Raw genomic sequence first — 21,715 nt, 5'->3', positions numbered from 1 at the left:
GCCAGTGTATAAACCTACCTTATTTCAGATATAAACCCTCAAATTAATAAAAGTAAATGCAGAGTTCAATATACTTTTTTCTTTAGAAGTAAATCTAAATGTGATAAAACAATATGCAAGTCATACCCATAAGTGTAGTACAAAACATACACCAAAAAGCTTTTGTATATGAAATCAGTTTGACTCTTCAGATTGTCTTCTAATTGGCTTGTTTTTAATTCACCATGAGTTTTGGAAATCATATGCATTAATCAACATCTTGGTTTGTTTACCAACAGCCCCAAATTACATCACCTTTCATCAGAAAGATCTCCTACCAAGAGCAATTCAATTTGGCTTTTCTATGGATTTGTGGTTTTTAGTCAGGATCAAGCAAATCATCCCCATCACTCAAAATTGTTTCCACTTGTAGCTATTTTTAAACCAGTAGATTAGCAGATAACTGACTCCTGCAAGAGTTGCAGCTGAGTTTCTGTGCTGTCTACTGACCTCTGTGCTTTGAAAAGGTTTCCAGTACGGCTTTCCTGAACAGAGCTTTTCTCTAGTCCCTATTCCATCTGAGAATAAAAATACTGAGTCATCTACTGGAGAAAACACTCCGGTCTTTTAGCAGTTTCAAACAGTTGCCAAACTTTATTGGGTTATTCTGGGGTCAGATCTTTCCAGCTTAACCAAGCTGAACAGCAGCTTGCTGTTTGAGTGATCTTACTCAAACAGATGGGAAGTGTCCCAGGTCTTTATCCACTACAATGAGTGTGATGGGAGCAAAGTTCAAATTTCAGGATTTTTATTGCAATAAACACAAGGTAGCAGTATATCAGATAGGAGGATAGGAACTGCTCATTGATGTAGGAACAGTTTGTGCTCTGTCACTTCGGGGGAAGGTGCCAAGCTAAAGATGAGGAGAAATAAATGATCCCATTTACATCTTCCAGCAGGGAAAAGACTTTGTGTGCATGTAACTGCAAAAAATAATATATTATGGGTAGCTATAGTCCTTCTGTTTTGTTACTGATCTCTTCTGTTCTATCCAAGGAAGGGAAACACGTCTGAGGATTTTTAGAGGGACTTGTGCCATTAGTATTTGAACATTTCTCAGGATGGAGAGTTTGCACAAATTGCTCTTACAGGAGCGATGAGGACAGATTAATCACTGATGTTGGTTGTTTTCCTTGTACCTGCCACGCTGATGTTTTCCTGATCAAAGTGCAAGCCACAACAGTTCTGTTCATGATTGTTCTTCATCTTAAAGAAAAAAAAGCATTAAAATGTAAAGATGCAGCACACCTCCACAGAAGCTCTGAAAGACTTGTCTTTCCCTCTGACATCTGTTATAAAAAAAAAACAACACAGAATCAAATTTAAAAACAGCATGTAATCTCAACTTTCCTATTGCCCAAATTAACATAATACCTTTAACGACCTGCATTTTTATTCTAATGATTGCAAGAGAAATTTTGCAGTCCACAACATATAAAATAAAATCAGTGGGAGCTGGGAATTACTGAGAGCAGCTCAGCCCAGCAGAGGAGCTTCCTTTGGAGATCAGGACTGTATGGCCACTTGTTTTTTTTTCCCTCTGATAATTGCAGTCTGCATAGCATTCAAGCAGATCACCCTGTGAGCTGTCTCAAAGTGGCCTAAAAGCAGCAGACCTGACATAACAGTGATCAAATCTGTGACTCCCATCTACAGGAAGGGCCGTAAGGAGGATCCGGGGAACTACAGGCCTGTCAGCCTGACATCAGTGCCAGGGAAGGTCATGGAACAAATCCTCCTGGGAGAGATCACACAGCTTGTCCACGGGATCAGGCCCAGCCAGCATGGGTTCATGAAAGGCAGGTCGTGTTTGACCAACCTCATCTCCTTCTACGACTGGGTGACCAAACTGGTAGATGAGGGAAAGGCAGTTGATGTAGTCTACCTAGACTTCAGCAAAGCCTTTGACATGGTCTCACACAGTATCCTTCTGCGGAAACTGGCTGCCCATGGCTTGGACAGTTTTACACTCCGTTGGATAAGGAACTAGCTGGAGGGCCGTGCTCAACGGGTGGTGGTCAATGGAGTGAAGTCCAGCTGGAGACCTGTTACAAGTGGTGTCCCCCAGGGGTCGGTACTGGGGCCCATCCTGTCTAATATCTTCATTGATGACTTAGATGAAGGGATTGAGTGTACCCTGAGTAAGTTTGCAGATGACACCAAGTTGGGAGGTTGTGTCGATCTGCCTGAGGGCAGGGAGGCCCTGCAGAGGGATCTAGGTAAGCTGGATCGCTGGGCTGAGATGAATGGGATGAGGTTTAACAAGGCCAAGTGTCGGGTTCTGCACTTTGGCCACAACAACCCCAGGCAGCGTTACAGGCTTGGGGATGAGTGGTTGGATGATTGTGAAGAGGAAAGGGACCTTGGGGTGTTGGTTGATGCTCGGCTGAACATGAGCCGACAGTGTGCCCAGGTGGCCAAGAGGGCCAACGGCATCCTGGCCTGCATTAGAAATAGTGTGGCCAGCAGGAGCAGGGAGGTGATCATCCCCCTGTACTCAGCACTGGTGAGGCCGCACCTCGAGTACTGTGTTCAGTTTTGGGCCCCTCACTACAAGAAAGACATTGAGGCCCTGGAGCGTGTCCAGAGAAGGGCAACGAAACTGGTGAGGGGTCTGGAACACAAGTCTTATGAGGAGCGGCTGAGGGAGCTGGGATTGTTCAGCCTGGAGAAGAGGAGGCTCAGGGGAGAACTCATTGCACTCTACAACTTCCTGAAGGGAGGTTGCAGTGCAAAAGGGTCTGGCCTCTTCTCCCAGGCAAATAGTAGGACCCGAGGAAATGGCAAGAAGTTATACCAGAGGAGGTTTAGGTTGGATATTAGGAGAAACTTTCTCTCAGAGGGTGGTCAGGCACTGGAATGGCTGCCCAGGGAGGTGGTGGAGTCGCCGTCCCTGGCAGTGTTCAAGAGGCGCCTGGATGAGGAGCTACGAGAGATGGTTTAGTGCTTGTGGCACTGATAGGAATGGGAGGGTGGTTGGACTGGATGATCTTGCAGGTCGTTTCCAACCTTCTGATTCTGTGATCTGTGTGATTCTGTGAAATCTCTATCAATTAAATGCTTAAGCTGTTTTTTTTTTTTTTTTTTTTTTTTTTTTTTTTTTTTTAATGTTATATTGTTATAGTTACTAGATCATATGTTTTAATTCCAAGAATAAATAATGCAGTAGGTTCTATATTTTAATAAAAAAATGCAAGCTACAGCTGACTTTTATAACTAACATTTAAAACTTACAGCCAGTGAGCGAGAGCAGAGCTTCCCTGGATGACTTCGTCTCTGAATACAAATCCAATAAAGCCATAATATGTTAAGTGGGTCATTTCCATGCAGTCCATCAAAACTGAGATAAGAAGAGAATATGTTGATGAAGTAGTGCTGCCCAAAGTAATAACTTATTCAGTCAGATCCTAGAATGGTTTTAATGCAGCATAAAAAAAAGTATCTGGGGGAACGTGGAGCTGCCCTGCCCCCTGAGCTGTACTAACTGCAACACAGCAGAAACTTCCCACATGGGCTTGTCAGCACAATAGGAATTGGTTTAAACAATTGCTGGAGATATCCCCTTCATCTCTTCCTCTGCAGTTTCTTTTCAACATCCTTATTTCATTGTTTTTACTCTTTTCTCCCTCAACAATACAACAAGGATTTCTTGAGTAGACAAAAGCCAGAACAAATGCCTTACACATTCAAATTTGAACCAAGAGAGATACAACCTCTGAGTGCACACTTAAATAAAGATGTACAGGTCTTCTTTTGGAGATAAAAGCACTGCAACCTTACAGTAAAAGAAATGGCAGACAAACATACAAAGTGAGAACACCACAAAGTTTCTCTTTTTTTTAAACTGTGAAGTCTCACAGCCTTGCCTTGGATGAACTTCTCTTTCCTTCTTTGCAACTATTTTGCAGAGAAGACACATGATCTGTTTAAGACAGCTAGAGACAAAGCTCAGCAAGTTAGCAAATAGCACGTAAATAGCTATAAGCATATCTCATTTATACCGAGTATTTAAACATGCAAATATTAAAAAAAGGATAGAAATGAAGAATAATTCCTATTCACTAGAAAAGTCAAGTTCTGGAAGAGCCTTCCAAGCATATCAGACAAAAACACTAAAAAATGAAAAAAAAAAAAAATAAATCTGGTTTTTACATGTTGCTTAAAAAAACCAAACAAACAAAAAAAAACAAACAAAAAAAAACAGCATTAAGGGAAGTTGTAACACAATGAAAAGCACAACAGTGACAGCAGAGCAGCAAGATCCCAGGCTGCAGCACATGAAGACCAAGTCAAACGCCACAGTCACGGGCACAGAAACAAAGGAAAAACACTGTGTATCCTCAGAAGGCCTCAGGTACACAGGGTTCTCCACAGAGATACCCCTGCTTCTATTGCCAACCCTTAAATGAGGTCTGGGAAGGGGTGAATCCTGATTCCACAACTTCCAGTCACTCAGGTGCATTGCATGCACCTGAACGCCCCTGGATTGGCCCTGCCTTACCACCAGGTGCTCAATCATTGTTCCAGGCTGTGACTTTGCATTCTCACTGCAGAAGCTTATGGCATAGTGTTCAAGAAATGTTTAGATGTTGTACTAAAGGACATGGTTTAATGGGGAAATATTGGTGGCAGGTGAATTGTTGGACTGGATGATCTTGGAGGTTGTTTCCAGTCTCAGTGATTCTATGATTCTATGCATGCAACAACAGAAAGATGCTGGATTTACTGACAGACACATCACATCTAATTCTTTGCTTCTATGAAAGCATTTACTTTTCTGCTTTAATCAAAAAAAAAAAAAAAAAGAAAAGAAAAAGAAAAAAGAAAAGCTGCCTTGTTACTACTGAAAAAAATCATGATTAGTCTAAAAATAGGAGCCAGTTAAAGTAAGAGAGGCGATTATAAGAGCTGAAAGAGTAATGCAGGGACATGCAATTTAGTTACTGACAGTGCAGTTATAGTAATTATGCAAATCACTGCACTTTGATGGGTTGACAACCACTACAAACCAGAATATCCTAATTTTTTTTTTTTAAATTGCGTATTTGAGTAACAGAAGAAATTATATAAATTGTTTTCTTAAACAAAATTGCTGGAAAAAAAATAAATTATATGACAGTGTCTCAGCAATAGAGTTTCATGACTAATATTATGTTTGAGTGAAAATGAAGTTTCAGCTTGTTGGTTTTTTTTGTTTTGTCAAAATATGTGTTAGACTGGCTGGCAGTAGTCTTTGCACATGATTGGAATTTATTATCAGTTTTTTCCACAATCGTTGTCTTGGTCTTTTTGAAGGTGCGCTTTCTGCAAATTAACCTTTCTCAGAATGAATGTACTGAATAACTGTTACATCCCTGCTGCCTGAGATTAGTGTCAGGCAGGTATCCTGATCATTAGTTTTCATGTGTAAGCTTTGAGTCTAGTTAATTTTTTTCTTACATTCATTGTTACGCTTTTTTGGGTCAGTGTCAGTCTAAAATTCCACAGCCATCTACCTTTTTGATGTTTTCAAGTCAGTAAGATAGCCAGATTCCATTGGAAATGCAGCACTGGAACAAAAAGGAGTTTTTCCTTTTATTCCCAATAAAAAAAGAGAAATCTATTCAGGATGAAGATTATATAAAATCTGAAGGTAGCCAAATGAAGTTCAAGACAGAGAGAGCAGCAGTGGTAATACTGCTGCATGCAGTGACTATTTTTAATACTGTAAGGCAACTGATAAAAATATATCACTGCAGCCTAACGCATATATAACTTAACAGCTAATTCTTCCTTTAAATTTGTCTGCTTTGGGCCATCGTTTAATAACTGTTAACTCTGTTTTACTAATTTAAATGGACACTGAAAAACTGAAGAAACTATTGTAGTTCTTTCTGTTACAGAGACAAGGGGTTTTGATTCTCATAATTACTTAGAATCTCATAATTCCCTTGAAGGTATAAGACACTAGGTAGAAGATCATAAGCAAAGGAGAGTTCCAGGAGAATGAGCACTTCTGAATTTCACTTCAGAAAACATCTCAGAATATTTATCATCCAATTAGTAAATCAAATCAAGGGATTTGTGATAGGAGAGAAAATGGTGCACTTTCATTTATTATCAGCTGTCTTCTGGTAAAAACCCAGTGGTGGTAATCCCCTTGAACGGATATAAGATCATACTAAATTCTATTCCATTTATTTTCTTCCCCTAATTTTTGATGAGACAGACTTGCCAGCGGTTAGGATTGGAGTCTGGATCCCTTTTGCTTAAATCCATACACTAAGCAGTTCTTCAGCTGTCTGCTATAATCTCATCTGAGGAGACGAATGCTGGCAACGGTGCTAAATATATCACCAGTTGCTCTCTGCTACCAGGCAGAGAGAATTCTATGGCTAAGCAGCTATTTTTATGCAAAGACATTATTAAATGATATTTTGGGATTTTATTGCGCACTATTTTCTACTATAAAATTTAATATTATGGACAAGTCAAGTCAAATAATATTATGCAAGTCAAGTCAATGCAGATAAACTCAGCAAGCTGCAAGCAACGAATTCTGACCAGTTGTGCAAGCATATTCTACAGATACATCCCCTTCCTCTTTTTCTCAGGAGAGGACATTCCTGGGAACTCCTTTGTTCTTTGTGGAAGTCTCACACCTACTGGGTCAGAAGGAGACAATGCTCAAATATTCCCAAAAATGATGTGCTAAATAGTCAGACCTTAAAAAAAAAAAACAAAAAGGAAAAAAAGAAAACAACATAACCTTAATTAAGTTGATATCCACACCTCTAAGCAAGGAAGTGCATAGAAATAGCTTCACAGCAGAAAAACATACAAACAAAAAATCCATTTATCTGTTCCTCTGTCAGCTTTGATGCTTTACTTCTATTCTTACAACTTTCTTCCAGGAGCAGTGGCATTACATTTATCTTGCTACCTGCTGATATAAGACAGTTACTTTTCTCTGTGCTACCCAGTGCTCTTAGTAGGACTTAAATAGAACTTACTTTTCATTTAGGCATGACTTCTGTACAAGTTATTGCAAGAAGAGTATGTTACTCCTTCAGTAATCCCAGTAAAGGAGAGTGATAGACTGCTTTTCTCATGGATGCTTTTTCAAATGAGTGTCAGTATTCTCCTATAGGCACCTGTAGCTATTTTATGTCATTGCTCGTATGTCACCATTGTAAGTGGTAAGTAGACTTTGCCACTGTTCCAGTTCTCTAGGCAGAATTTAAACAGGCAGATTATTTGAAATATAGTACTTTAATAGACTTGTTACATTTGTGCTGCGTTTTAAAATTGAAGTTGCATCTATTTAATAGTTCGGGATGTTATGCATCCACTCACTCTTTCAAAAGAAGATATGCTAAAAGTTGAGTTTGTGTGAAGCCACTGAACTACATAGTGAGCATCTCTGGATCTGGCTTCTGTCCAACTCTGTTATGATGCTATCCTGCTGTCTGAAGAAATAGATCTTAGTCATTGAAATGAAAAGGGCATGAATGTGGTTTCTTCTGGCTACAGCTATTCTGCCTAATTTTGTATCCTGAATTTAAAATCATAACCTAGGGCAATGTCCCATTGATGTTGCATCTACATGTTACAGGGTAGATCTATTCTGGACTAATTTTGATTCAATGATAAGTACTTTTCAGTTGCCTGGGGGTGTTTTCTGTAAAGATATGCAAGCGATTTTTTATGAAATGAATTTGAGATTACAAATAAAATAGGAAATAGGAAATTTCAGTCATGTAACAGTACTAAATGCAATATATAGTGCTACAAATAAAGAACAAATAAATAATTAATAAAATAATGCTACGCAACATAAAATAATAAGTGATACTATAGGAAGGAGAAGGCTACAGAACTAGGTTTGTTCAGTCTGGAGGAGAGGCTGAGGGAAGATAGGATATCTATCTAACTAAGACAGGGGAGGTTTAAGTCAGATATTAGGAGGAATTAATCCAAGATGGTGACACTGGAACAGGCTGCCCAAGGAGGTTGTGGATGCCCCATCCCTGGAGGCATTCAAGGCCAGGCTGGATGTGGCTCTGGGCAGCCTGGTCTGGTGGTTGGCGACCCTGCACATAGCAGGGGGTTGAAATTGGATGATCACTGAGGTCCTTTTCAACCCAGGCCATTCTATGATTCTGTGATTACCAAGAGAAACATGACAATAGGTGGAGCTAGACAACTTCCCAGCAATGTGAAGATGCTCTCTTTTTGGACACATTTTGGAAATCATAAAAGAGGTCAACAGTGCAGCACAGGCAGCCATTTCTTCAAACTCATTTGTATTGCTGGGAGAAAAAAAAAAAAAAAGCAAAAAAAAAGCAGTACCATGGACTTGCCGTTCTATGATTCTATGATGATTCTATGACGATTATGATTTACAGAGCTGGCCCTGCTCTGTACAGGGTCTGGAATAGATGACAGGCAGATGTCAGTTACACGTAAGTTTATGGGTCTTGCCTCATATCCCATCTATTCAGAAAGATTTCAGTTTTCTTTATGTCTCAGTCACTTTTAGTTTGCTTGCCTCTTGGTAAATGAACACAGGAATTCCCCTCTTGCCCCACCTCAGGGAGCTGCTTTTTTGATATAAGAGTCAGCATCAGGTCACCTGAAGGTACAGGATGGGGCTGGAGCCAGGGCTTGATGGGATCCAGAGAGACAACCTGTGGCAGCTGAGAAGTGGGCTCCCTCAGGGGATACTTAAGTCTCAAATACTCCTCCTTATACAAGGATTCCTCTTCTGCATGTGTTAAGGTAGCTGTAAGCCAGTTTTAAAGACCATGGTGACCTTTTCCTTAGGGAAATCACTAATTATATGCATCCTCAGTAGCATTAATGGGAATTCAAATCTTAGCTGCTTGCAAAGGTCACTGCTGTCTGTCAGTGAGGGCAATGTGGAAAATTGCCCTCATTCACTCACAGTCAGTAAAACTAACAACTAGAATGGTATGTTAACAAAGACTTATTTCATTTAGACTTCCCAAACTGCTGTATAGTATAATATGCATGCTAATGAACTGTAATTTACAGTTACTGACATGCAAGAAAAGATCATTTTTCAAGTTTACGTACAGAAGCCATCGGTTGATCTAATTATTAATTGGGACAATGCCAACAATATAAATATTCTGCTTGCCAGTTAGTCTGATTATAACACAATACTCACCTAATACATTGGTACATATTTTTCTTAGTTCAAAATCAACATGTTTTTTCATTTGGTGAAATGCTTTTTAGTAAGATAGAAATTAAGGCCCTTTTCTGTAGGAAGTAGAATGGTGAAGTGATAGCAAAGCATGGCTGTTAATTCCTCTTTGTTAAGAACTGGAGTTAAGATATAATTTGAATTGTAGCTGAAAATCTATTTTTCCTCTATGACTTAAATTATTACAATGTTGATAATTTGTAAATGATTATTGTTGGTTTTTTTCCCCATAACTGTTGTTACAAATTAATTACACAATTAACAGTTATGTGTCAGCAGGCAGGAGTTTGGCACTCAACAAGTTGGTCAGACCTTCCAATCTGTTACGTAGGAGGCACATTGATCCTCCACAGAAGGAATGAGCCCTTCAACTGGGGTATACAGAGAGACCTCATTTAAAGCAAAATAAATACTTCCACTGGTTTCAGTCCATGAATTAATCAGGTTTGCAAAAACGATAGTAAGTTAAATGGAACTTTAAATAATATCTGTAGAAATAGTGTTGTTGTTAATTCTCTGATTAAAGAAAAACATTAAATAACCATTTACCTAACTGACCATACCAGTGTTTGGGTAAAAGATAACTATAAGGAAAGAATCTTTGATAATTCTAGACTCCCACAGATGGTGTTAGCATCCTGATTAGCCTATCTCTATGTAAACAATCTGTGCACCTTACAAGGTAGCCCTAAACCATTTTCAAGGATTATAGATTATAGGGACCTTTCCCACTGGGAAGGCTTTAAAGATACCACTGTGGGACAACAGAACAGGAAAAAAAAAGAACTCCTGGTATGTGAATGAACATGGAGTAAGTCTGATTAAAAAGACTTTAATAACTTTCATATGCAGGAAAGCATTTCTGAAGGAGTCAGAAAGGAGCTAGCTTCAGCAAGGTTCACATAGCTTATGTTTACACTGCGCCCAACAGCACAGGCCCACCCAGGCAGTTTGCAAAATGAAACATTATTGACGTATATTTTAAGTTCTAATTCAGCATGCTGCTATCAGATTTACCATAACTATGAGTGGGAAGCTGTAATGAGATTATTTTTGGATACGCAGAACTTTCAGACAGATTAATTCTTCTCCTCCTCTTGTCATATTGCTTTGATTAAAAAACTTATTAAAAATGGTCACTTCTGTCATGTTCTATTCATTTATTTCCAAGTGCGCTGGTGACAGTTGAGAAATGAAACGAACCAGGGATTTCAGCCACGGGGTTTTATTTAGCAGTCCATACTATAAAGATTTGTACAGGTTCTTACATGCCACATAGAATCAAAATTGTTGGAACTTACATGATTTCCATCAGGTGCAACCGAGTTTTACATCAGTTGCAATTAAGGGGTCAGAAAATTTAGAAGGAAAAATTATGTGTTGCATAAGATGAACTACACAGAAAGGTTTCTAAAAAATGTTGTTTATGGGACTGGTATGAATCTTAGGTATTTGTTCAAAAGGTAGACTGAGAATCTCATATGCCTCTTTTAAAAATTTATAAATAAGAAGTTATTTGGTTGCAGTGTGCCTCACACCCGATTCATTCGAAGAGAGAAAAAATATAGATGGTTGTGAAGCTCCTGGCTATATAAGTAATTCTGATCATTCATGGGTGATTCGACATTCAAGATTTCTGTAGCAGAAGTCTTTCAGCAAGAACTTCATAACATATATTGTGAAAGAGAGCAAAGTGCTTTTGAAGCTATTATTGTGCAATCTTTTATTTCTCATTTACATTTCAACACATCTCCTATTTGTGTTCTGATTGCAAACATAAAAATGCAAAAATCAAGTAAATTCAAGGAGAATTCTAAAATTGGGAAGAGCTTAAAAAACGCCCCACATACATTGCCACAAATACTCAAAGAGGTTTTCAGCTAGAGGAGGACCCAACACCATTAAATGACAAGCTTTCTTTAATGTTAACAGACCATCATCTGTCAAGTAGAGTAACTATAGAAATCTTTCATTCAGTGCTCCTTGGATACTATGATGCCTTTCTGGTGTCTGATGGAATTGTAGCCAGAACTTTCAAGATCTGCAGAATGGATTTCGTGGACAACCAGACTTGGGGCAGAAAGTGGGTACCAGACTACTGTATAACATGGTCATTCAGGCCATTTTACTTCTCTTTTCTTGATGAGGGCTCTACTAAGTAAGCAGAGGCTCTAAGGGACTGGCCTTGCCCCTCTCTTGCACTTATTAGGGGGAACAGCCAGGAATCAGAATCACAGAATTGCAGGGGTTAGAAGGGACCTCAAGAGATGGTCAAGTCCAACCCTCTGCTGAATAATGTTCAATACAATAGGCCACACAGGTAGGTGTCTAGATGAATCTTGAATATCTCCAGAGAAGGAGACTCCACAACCTCTCTGGGCAGCCTGTTCCAGTGATCCATCACCCTTATTTTAAAGAAGTTCTTCTGCATGTTTGTATGGAAAAGGAAGGGGTTGTTTACTTTATTGCATATGGTTACAATATTGTATTAATTCTTCCCTCACACAGCATTTACCTGTGTGCACAACTGGGCTACTAGAAATGTTAATGTTGATTCTGTCCATGGAAATCTGATTCCTGGGGTGACTGATGGAGTGAGCAGTTGCATGAATTCTTCAAAAACCTTTTTCTGTTTTGAACAGATGTTTAAACGTAAAGTTGATTTCTTGCATACTTTGATGGCATCTAATGAAACTTTTTCAGCAAAGCTTAACTGACACTGGTATAGAGCAAGATCATAACTGGAGTCATTAATGAACTGAAAGAAAAGGGGCTTCCAAAATAATTAAACAAATAATGGGAACCAAAACCTGCCAAGGATTGCTGTATTCAAAATTCACTGTTTCTGGTGCTGGCAGTCCTTGAGCCAAACTGATGATGGGAAGAGCTTTGGGCAGGGCAGGTGTTGTGTGATGCTGCTCTGGAAAACTCCATCAGCGGTTTGGCAGCATCACCCATCACCTGGCCTGCCCAATGGCTCTGGCACAGACAGGCCACGGGGCCAGATAAATTACATTTCACAAGAATGGATGTGAATAAAAATTCTAAATTTTCTTCAGTAGTTGTCAAGTATATATTGGCTTACCCAAACGTAGGAAGTAATATGGTATTGCAATCATCTGGAGATAAAAAATGTTAGGAGGAGGGTTTTTTTTAGTAGAAACTGTGTTGTTGAAATTTATGCTTGGGCCTCTCTTATCTCGGGTGGGAAGAGTGTTCATACTTGGAAATTCATTTCTAACACAATAGGCAAATCCTTAGCATTTTCTTTTTAATGTAATTTTAGGACTATCAAGAAGCTTCTAATTTGGAGCAGTTCGTGACTCGCTTTCTCCTGAAGGAAACGCTGAACCAGCTCCAGTCCCTCCAGGCTTCCCTGGAGTGTGCCATGGAAACCACAGAGGAGCAGACTCGGCAGGAAAGGTTGGTGGCCAGCATGGGAAGGGGGCCACCACAAACCTCTCAGATATTTTGTGTTTCATCCAGCACCCTGATGCAGGAAATAACAGGAGAAATAAGAATCCTTTTTTCATTCTCCATAGGAACTCACTGATAGTTTTCCTCAAATTGACTACAAGAGGTTTGCACTCTGATCGTATGGCGGGCTGCATGTAGGAGTGAGAACAGGCTAAGTGTGAGAGCACTTTATTGCATCCTAATCTTTGTTCCTTTGACCTCTTAAAATCCATTGATTATTTAATATCAAATACAGAAAGATCAATGCAACGTGTAGAACTCCGAAATAACCAAGGTCACTGACTGCTTCTTTGTTTGCTTCTTCTGGCTTTATGATTGCTTTTTTATTTTTATTCCTGGTCGCACAACATTCCCAACATAAAGAAAAGAAACAGCCAGGGTCTTACTTGTTACAGCTTCGTGCTGCAACATGAGGCCATAGTACTGGTTCACTCCTAAGTCTATGAGCTCTATATCACCTGGGTAATCAATATCCAGGTTTAGCTGAATTTAATGGCATCTCCTCATAGATAAGAATCTGTAGGATCAAAAGGATCAAAAGCTGCAACATTTCTGAAAGGGTGCTTGGCTTCATGGTCTTGTTATCCTCAGTATGTTATTATAGAAAGGCAGAGCAAAACACAAGCCATTGTGTTCCATGGGCTAAGATCTCAACACTTCTTTATGTTGTAAAATGTGTTGTTTTTTCATATTGTCATTCTCTTAATTGCTTTCCTGTTGGTTCTGAGATTCCTGAAGTACACGAGTCTCATGCTGGGGTTTTGTGCCACAGCTTGACCACAGGAATCACACAGGTTTTAAAAGGTGTACAGAGCAGGCACAGCATATAAACCCCTCTATTTGCACATACATCTTTCTAGGTGAGAGAGAAAGAAGTCTCTAATGGCTAGTTCAGAGCTGGAGGCTTATTTGGGTGCTTTAAGCTATCCTCTGCATTAATCACAAGTTGACTTACCTTCTAGGACAGCATCTCTAGCCTTCTTGAGTCCTTGTAACTCAAACAACTACCTTGGATGTGTAAAATTGGGCAATACAAATATCCTTTTTGCTGCCAGATTTCTCTTCTGTGTTGACTTCCAAACAGGACATTACAGACAGTTCTTCCTCCAGTTTTTCCACTACAACTGTTCAGAAACATCCTCTTGGATAGCTAGTGTGTGCCATGGCAAAGAAAATTAGAAGGAGCTGTGAGCTGTTGAGCCAAATATCATCTTCCTTGCTTTCTGAGGTAGCAATAGAGAAGCCAGGCAAACTGAGCACTTAAACTACAGCTATTTTGGAGAAAATCTGGCTAGTTTCTAGATGCCTCAGTCTCAATGCAAAATCATCTTCAATTATGCTTGAATTAACACGGGGGAAACTGCCTGACGCATAACCCCACTAAGGCAATCCTAAGCTAATTTAAGTCTTTACACTGGGGAACTGCCATAATTTGGCTTTAGTGTTAAGAGATTTTATCTTGTTCATATGTGGCAGCAAGTGCTACCCAAAAAATACCTCCTTAATACAGTTACATTTTCCTCAATGTGAACTTTATCCCTTAGTTTCAGCTGCTGTATAACCCCAGTTCTGCAGAGACGGTACCACAAGATGACACTGCAAGGAGGACTCCTCAGGCTAGGTCAGAACCATGTCACTGACAGACCGTGAGCTTTCACTCTCTGAAAGATAGGCTGATGCCATCTTAACCCTCCTTTTTTTCATTGTTTATGACAAGCAGTGTGGTCATTAAAGTCATTAAAAACACAAGCAATTATTTGTAGCAAAATTATCTGGAAAAGAATTCAGTAGTAGCAATAGATGTTCCTAATTTATTTTTTCTTAGTTTAAAGTGGCAGATACAAAGAGATGAAGGAGATGAAGACATTCCTGTAAACAGAAAGAGGAGAACAGAATGCTCTCTCATATGTGTTACCTTACGAACTGTCCTGTGTTCCTGTGCAGACAAGGTCCAACAAAACCAGAAGTGCTCTCAGTGCAATGGCCAGGAAAACGCTCTGCTCGAAGGCTTCAAAGGAGCAACAGCCTATCACCCAGTAACCCTCAATTTAACACAGGTATGGCATTTCACAATTTAAATGTCTATAAAACACATATCCATATGTGGAGAAGAAACAAATCTTCATCTCAAAACTTTAATTTATATGTGCTAACTAATTCAGATCCTTTACTGACACAAATCAACTTTCAATTCAATATAGGAGGTACTAGCTCAAACTGTAGGGAAAATAAGTATGTAGCCTAAGAATGGATAAAAAATAAATACATAAATATGGGCCAAACTGGGATATTATTTTGGGTCTGTCAGTTGAGTCAGCATTTCTTAGTTAATATTTATAGCCTATAGATAAAAATGAAAAAGCGACACCATAACTTAGGCAGAAGCAGAGCTTCAGCTTATAACCTGGTTCCACCTGCAGAGCAGAGCATTCCTCTCTTCTGTTATCATCACGACTTCAAAACACCGGAGTTAATTTAGAACATAGTTTTCTTTCTGTACTGGATTTCTACTGTATCTTAAGAAGAAAGTAAAACATTTGGATGGACAAAATTATGCTTTAACATTATTTACACTTAAATGAACACTGAAGTGATTGCAGCACGGTCTTCTTTTGAGAAGCAAAATAAGTTGCAAGATAAGTTAATGATTTTTACAAAATAGATGAATATGGTATGTTCCAGCATTCAGTAATGTTTTCTTCTTCATTATTTATGATTTCCAAAGGCTGGATTGAGGAAGAGAGCCAGTGGATGACCCAGATAAGCAGACTTCAGAAGCTGATTGACAGGCTGGAAAAGAAGGTGTGCATTTCTTGTCTTCTGCTTGTCCTTTTATTTCCAGCAAAGATTTCTGATCCAATCTGTCATAATCTCCCCTAGATAAGTTTATTCTGCATAAAGTTTTCTTTATGCAGAAAGTCTACTTCAAATTACCATCCCTTCTCCTCTCCGTAGTCCACGCAATTTAAGACGACATCTTCTTCTTTAAGCCCAACAAACAATTGTGAACAAGCAGATTTATTACAAGTGAAGCACTGCCTGCTCAGTATTGTAAATAAAACTTGGCAGAACAGCTTGGGTTGAATTTAAACACTGAAACACACAAGATTCTGCAAGCAGTGTTTACATTTGGTTTGCAGATAATAAAGAAGACATTTAATTATAATTTCTGGAGATTTGAGAATACAATTATGAAAATAATTTTTAAATGGTAAGATCAAGGTATATCTGTTTACTCACACTTCTTTTTTTTAATTTTTTTTTAAACACTGCTGAAAGGACTTGAAGCTTGAGCCGTTTGAAGAAGAAGTTTTGGAAGAAAATGCAAGATCTGTAAGTATTTCCCAAGATAATATGTTTTGGTGTTTGATTTTCAATGCTAGGTTTTGATGCAACAATCTCAACTTGTCTCTCTTAAAAAAAGAATAATTTTTAGTCTGCAGAATACATCGTGAAAGAGACAACATAACTTAAAATACAAAACTTTAATACTAACTTCTAAATTGTTTTCAAAGGATACATTCAAACAAAGCTCATGTAAGAAGGAAATAGTGTCACAGCTCCCTGGGTCCATCTGGCCCAACCTCTGATCAAACAGGGACACCCAGAGCAGGGTGCCCAGGCCCATGGTCAACCAGATTATGAAGATCTTTGATGACTGCATATTCTGATTTATGACAATAGACTTTATTTAGTTTGAAGTACAAGAAATTCATAGGAAGATACAAATTATTATTATTATTTTTTTTTGCATTAGCACATAATGATCGTTCAACGTCAAATGTCTGTGATAGAAGAAGAAATTGAGGAATTCAGGCTTGCTCTGAAGCAGTATGTGGAGTCTGCTTCTGCTCAGAGTGGCTGTTTGCAGTAAGTACAGTATTACTGTCCGTGGGCTGAATAAAGGAAAGTAATCTATTTTCTTGAACAGTCTCTAAGTGGAGATAGATAGTTTATGAAGAGAGAATCAGTAGCATCCTCTTTCCTGAGTGATTATGCACATGTATTTATACAGAACTTCTCAAATTCAACAGAAGTCATAAAGAGATGTCAAAAGTATGTGCGTGAACTTCCAGCAGTATCACAAAATCTCATGAATTAAATAAACACTGAGTCTTCAAAAAAAAAAACCAAAAAAACCAAACACATTCACACTCCTGTGCATAATCTTCCTGCCCTAAAACTCCTGCTAAAACCGTAAAGATAATCCCAGAGATACAGTACCATTTTTAAAGGCTTTTAGGTCACCATTTCACAGCTTCCAGAAGCTCCTAAAGTGACAGCATCTTTTGGAAAACTCATCTGCCATCCATCATTTTTGCTCACCTGGTAAGTGAGCAATTGATCAATTTGTCTTCCAGTTCTCTGCTTGGAAGCTTTGAAAACTTTTCCCTCAGTTTGCCACTGTTAAATTTTCATTCCTAATAAAGAATGTAAAGAACTGAAAAGCAACATTTTCAATAGTGTATTTTTGCTTCGCTCTTTTTCAAATGAAATAAAACATTAGAGCAGGGTTAAGAATAAGTTTAAATGACTCATCGCTATATTGAATTTAACAGACTTGAAAAAGCTATGCTATACACACAGACCACAATGAAATATTTTTATAATGTGTACACAATATGGTTCTCATATATTCAAGGGTTTCAAAATCTGCCTGCCACATCCCTAACCGGTGAGCCTTATTGCTATGAGATCATCACAAGTACAGTGATTCTACCAGCAATATTCATAAAAACAAGAAAATTAAGCTGGAAGAACAAAGAGTGCCACTCCCTATCCCTCTGAAAAAGAACATCCAACTTCAGTGATTGCGTACTTGCATGAGAGAGAGCTTACACCACTTTAGAATGCAACTTAGAAAACGAAGCAAAAACTTTCTTTCCCACGTTTAAAGGCATTTGGCAGATCTGCAATGCCACCTACCGGCTGTTTTTAAGTTGAGCTATTTATGCCATTGATGCCTTTTTTTCTTTCCCAAAAAATTCTTGATTTTTTATCTTGGTTTTTTATATTTTACAGTGTATTTTTGCATACACCAGTAAGTTCTACGAATTCATTAGCTATTACTGTGTGAAATATAATCTGAGATTAGTTTTCAAGCACACCACCAGTAAGCTCAAAGATTTTGGCTACTCAGTGAAGTACATACATATGCTTTCTGTGCCATATATCTAAAAAACAATGTGTAATTTCCCCATGTGCTATGAACCTGATACACTCAAGACAATAAACAGGATAATCCGGTGTACACAATCAGTATATTATGGGACACATTTTATCCATGATAAAATGTTAGCTGAATGCCCTAAGAACAAATAAGCAATATCAGGAGATATTATTTTCAAAACTTATCTTCATCAGACATCAATCTGTCTTAATACTCTGTTGCTATGTGCTCTCAAAGCATCTGGTCTGCGTCTCACAGCCAAGGGCAGACTTTGCATGAAGAGACTCTTCAGTGAAGCAGCACAAGTCATTCTATCCCTTCAGCTGTTCTGTGTGCACAACGTGCTGTGTCGGTGGATTCTCTCTGGAGCACATTTGTCTGATTTTCTGTATTACTGATTTGCATTTCTTCAGACTCTAACCATTGGAGGAATATGAAAAATGAGTTTCATAAACGAGACCATCATAACTGTTATTAATATTTAAAAAAAAAAAAAGAAAAGCCATGAGAATTCTCAAAATCTTATAGATGAGTTTTTGCTGTATCATTCTCAAAATTCACATATTTGTTTGGCTGTGTGTTGGTTTCTGTTTGTTTGTTTCAAAAAAATCCTTTTATTTTGTTCATACTCAGAAAACCTGGGAAAGGATGCATATGTGAAATAGTTTTGACATGTTTGATTGAATTACTTCTGTTCTACATTTCTTAGTGTTTCCATACAGAAGCTTCCAAATGATTCCCGCTTCATTATTTATGAGTTCTGGGAGAACAGCAACATCTGGAATAGGTAAACTGTTCTGTTATTGGATTTGTTGTTGCTTTAATACATATATACACATAAAGGTTTGACCATTAGAGAGCAATTATGTGAGCAATTGTGTACAAGAACTGAATACAAATTAACTACTGCTAATTGATCTCCCCTTATCTCCCTTATGAGGAAAGGCTGAGGAACCTGGGTTTGTTCAGCCTAGGGAAAAGAAGACTGAGGGGGGATCTGATTAATATTTATAATTATCTAAAGGGAGATGGGAGGCAAATGGATGATGCCAGGCTCTTCTTGGTGATGTGTAATGATAGGACAGGAAGTAATGTCTAAAACTTGAATGTAGGAAGTTCCATACAAACATGCAGAAGAACAACTGTAAGGTAAGGGTGATGGATCACTGGAACACATTACCCAGAGAGGTTGTGGAGTCTCCTCCTCTGGAGATATTCAAGACCCATCTGGATGCCTACCTGTGCGACCTATTATATTGAACCTTCTTTAGCAGAGGGTTGGACTCGATGATCTCTTGAGGTCCCTTCCAGCCCCTGCAATTCTGTGATTCTGTGATCTCTTGCTAAATATATCACATTGCTTCAAAACAATATAATTACTAAAGACTAAAATATAATGAAGCTTATAGATAAAAACATCAGAAAAACACAGCCAGTTTGAATAGAATAGAGAGAAGGGTATAGCATTGGATAGGTAGCAGTTGATCAGAGACAAAAGAATAAGGAAACAACAGCTTCAGCATAGTTCAGTGATGCTGTTGTAGGATACTGCAGGAGCCAAGGAAGGAGAGAGGAGGTGCAGCACCCAGCAACACACCTGAGCAGCATTCACAAGGGAGCTCTGCCAAAGTCTCCCAAACGCACATCACAGCATCTCATCAAATAGATTTCCACAATGTCTCTTTTGGTCAGACTAGCAGCTGATTTCTAGACTGTGGCAGACAGACGGCTAAAAAAAGAATGGAAACAAAAAGGTTTCCCGTAACTAGTATTAAAAAACCCCAAGCACTAGGTTCCTAAATCTGTAGACAGAAACAATTCTGACAGAAGATGGAGAAGTGTTAGTACTTCCCTTTGAACAAAGCCCCAGTTCAAAGCAGGCATGTTTACTGTTAGAAAGGGTAAGCAACAACAGTAACAAAGGTCAGCACATTTGGAATAAGAACTGGTATACTGGGTCACAATCAAGAGAAGAACATCAGAGTAACAGTTAACTGTACAGGGGAACAAAAAGCTCATTTAGTATAGCATGCAAGAAATTCACAGAGGTCTCCTCTCCCATTATCATCACTGTCTAACTTTAGAAACACAAAATCCCTCCTATGGCATGAACTGCAAAAAATTTGATGCACATAAAAATATTTAGTCCCTTAATACTTGTCTTCTTATTTTTTATTTTTTACAATTATTTAGCCACCTTCAAATGAATTACAGCAAGACATTCCAAAGAAGTAATGTGGACTTCCTGGAAACTCCAGAGCTCATTACAACAATGCTAGTCCCTGGTAAATACCATTTTTTTCACAAAGTTTTATTTGTTGCATGTGAAGAGTTCTGCTGTATCAGTGTGTTCCTTATATGAGTCCACTGCATAATACCATCCTTTAGTCAGTTCTGCTTTTGTATGGAGGAGGAAGGGACTCCAAATGGTTTCATTTTAAGCAAAAAACCAAACAAACATAAAATGCATCAGCAAAAATAAACCCCACTGCTTTATGTTATATGGTACAAATGTTTTGATAGCACACGCTACTTAAGAAATGACCAGGAGTATACAATATTGTCTGCAAATCATAAAATAGACTCTGTTCAAGATCTTCAGGCAGAGAACTGCCTCCTGATGAATTCAATTTAATCATATTTACATTAACTGAAGGAAGCATTAATTACTAGTAATTCAGATTTGCTAACCAGTTTTACTGTACCATGCTTCCTGCTGTGTTAAAGCATGGGGAAAAAGCAATGTGTTCGAAGATTACAAATTATTATTACAAACCAATAACCATACACCTTCCTTTTCAGAGAAACGTTAAAAGAGACAGTGCAGGACTCTTATTTCCCCTTATGTCTGACTACAGCCTAAATTTAAAATAAGAAAGTAAAATAAAGTTACTACCTAGCCTTATACCCGAGGTCACCTTTGAAAAGATGAGTTTTCAGACCTCACGAGCCAAACCCTTGGTTGTAAGTCAGGATTCCTGCAATACAAGGGGATTGCATTTATGAACAAAGAATCCCTTCAAGTCTTAAGTCTTACTGGGAAACTGCTGGATTCAAGATAAATTTGGCTTTAGGAAACAACGCAGCATTTTCTCACATGGTCTTTGTGTCCAAGAGCTAGGTGTAGCCAGAAGCGTTCCAAGGGTGGTTTATTCACAGCTAGGGAACGTACAATTAATACAGAACAAAATGGAAACATACATTGTTTATAAATGCCTCAATAGAGAAGCGTGTGAAATTGGATGCAGAGTGCATGCAGGTGTCTGCAGAGGGAAGTGCGGCCTGCAGTTGCCATGGAAACGCCGCATCTTGGCCTGCGCTCCTCAGGGCTGGGCAAGCAGAAGTCACGCATTCACAGCACTCCATTCAGCATCTGTAATTTGCACATCAGACTAGATAGCTGATTTTTGTTCTTTTTCTTTTTTTTTAAGGGGATATGTTCCACACGCATAAACTACACAAATTGCATTTCTATTTGAAACACAGAGAATGTTTATAAAGTAAAAAGTGATGGCTGCAATATTGCAGGTGTATTTTATAGGAGAATTTTAGACGAAGTAAATTGAAATCATTGTAAAATCAGGAAGAAAGAAACCAATCCATTCAACTAGTACAGGACAGGCCTTACTCTACAAACTGATTAGCTCAGATGCAGCTACACCTTTTGGCACACCTGGATTAAGTAAGAGCTGATCTGATTCTAAATCACCATCTGAATCTGCTGCAAACATTACATACAACCTGAGCCTTTACTCAGTGGATTAGTTCAAATGACTGCAGGTGCACAGCTAAGAATGACTCGGGAAGACACGGTGTTT

At 38.6% G+C, this 21,715-nt stretch overlaps 1 protein-coding gene and 1 long non-coding RNA gene across 3 annotated transcripts in view; one reads left to right on the top strand and one right to left on the bottom strand.

Moving 5' to 3' along the window:
• NECAB1 (N-terminal EF-hand calcium binding protein 1) overlaps nucleotides 1-21,715 on the top strand; it is a 56,937-nt gene that overhangs the window by 31,051 nt on the left and 4,171 nt on the right. The window contains exons 6-12 of the mRNA XM_048939626.1: nucleotides 12,537-12,673; nucleotides 14,672-14,784; nucleotides 15,453-15,529; nucleotides 16,007-16,060; nucleotides 16,485-16,597; nucleotides 18,607-18,684; nucleotides 20,091-20,182. Of these exons, the coding sequence (XP_048795583.1) occupies nucleotides 12,537-12,673; nucleotides 14,672-14,784; nucleotides 15,453-15,529; nucleotides 16,007-16,060; nucleotides 16,485-16,597; nucleotides 18,607-18,684; nucleotides 20,091-20,182 (664 nt within the window). The remainder of the gene's footprint in view (nucleotides 1-12,536; nucleotides 12,674-14,671; nucleotides 14,785-15,452; nucleotides 15,530-16,006; nucleotides 16,061-16,484; nucleotides 16,598-18,606; nucleotides 18,685-20,090; nucleotides 20,183-21,715) is intronic.
• Nucleotides 148-3,837, bottom strand: LOC125690876 (uncharacterized). 2 transcript variants are annotated; one of them, XR_007375816.1, is made up of 3 exons: nucleotides 3,753-3,837; nucleotides 3,274-3,379; nucleotides 148-1,328 (listed from the first exon to the last, which is right to left on the bottom strand). It is a non-coding gene; the product is annotated as an uncharacterized LOC125690876 (long non-coding RNA). The 2 variants fall into 2 exon arrangements; XR_007375815.1 differs by having other exon boundaries at nucleotides 3,722-3,831.

This window comes from Lagopus muta, chromosome 3, assembly GCF_023343835.1.
Source record: "Lagopus muta isolate bLagMut1 chromosome 3, bLagMut1 primary, whole genome shotgun sequence".
Classification (NCBI taxonomy): Eukaryota; Metazoa; Chordata; class Aves; order Galliformes; family Phasianidae; genus Lagopus; species Lagopus muta.
This window is presented reverse-complemented; position numbering and strand designations above follow the sequence as displayed.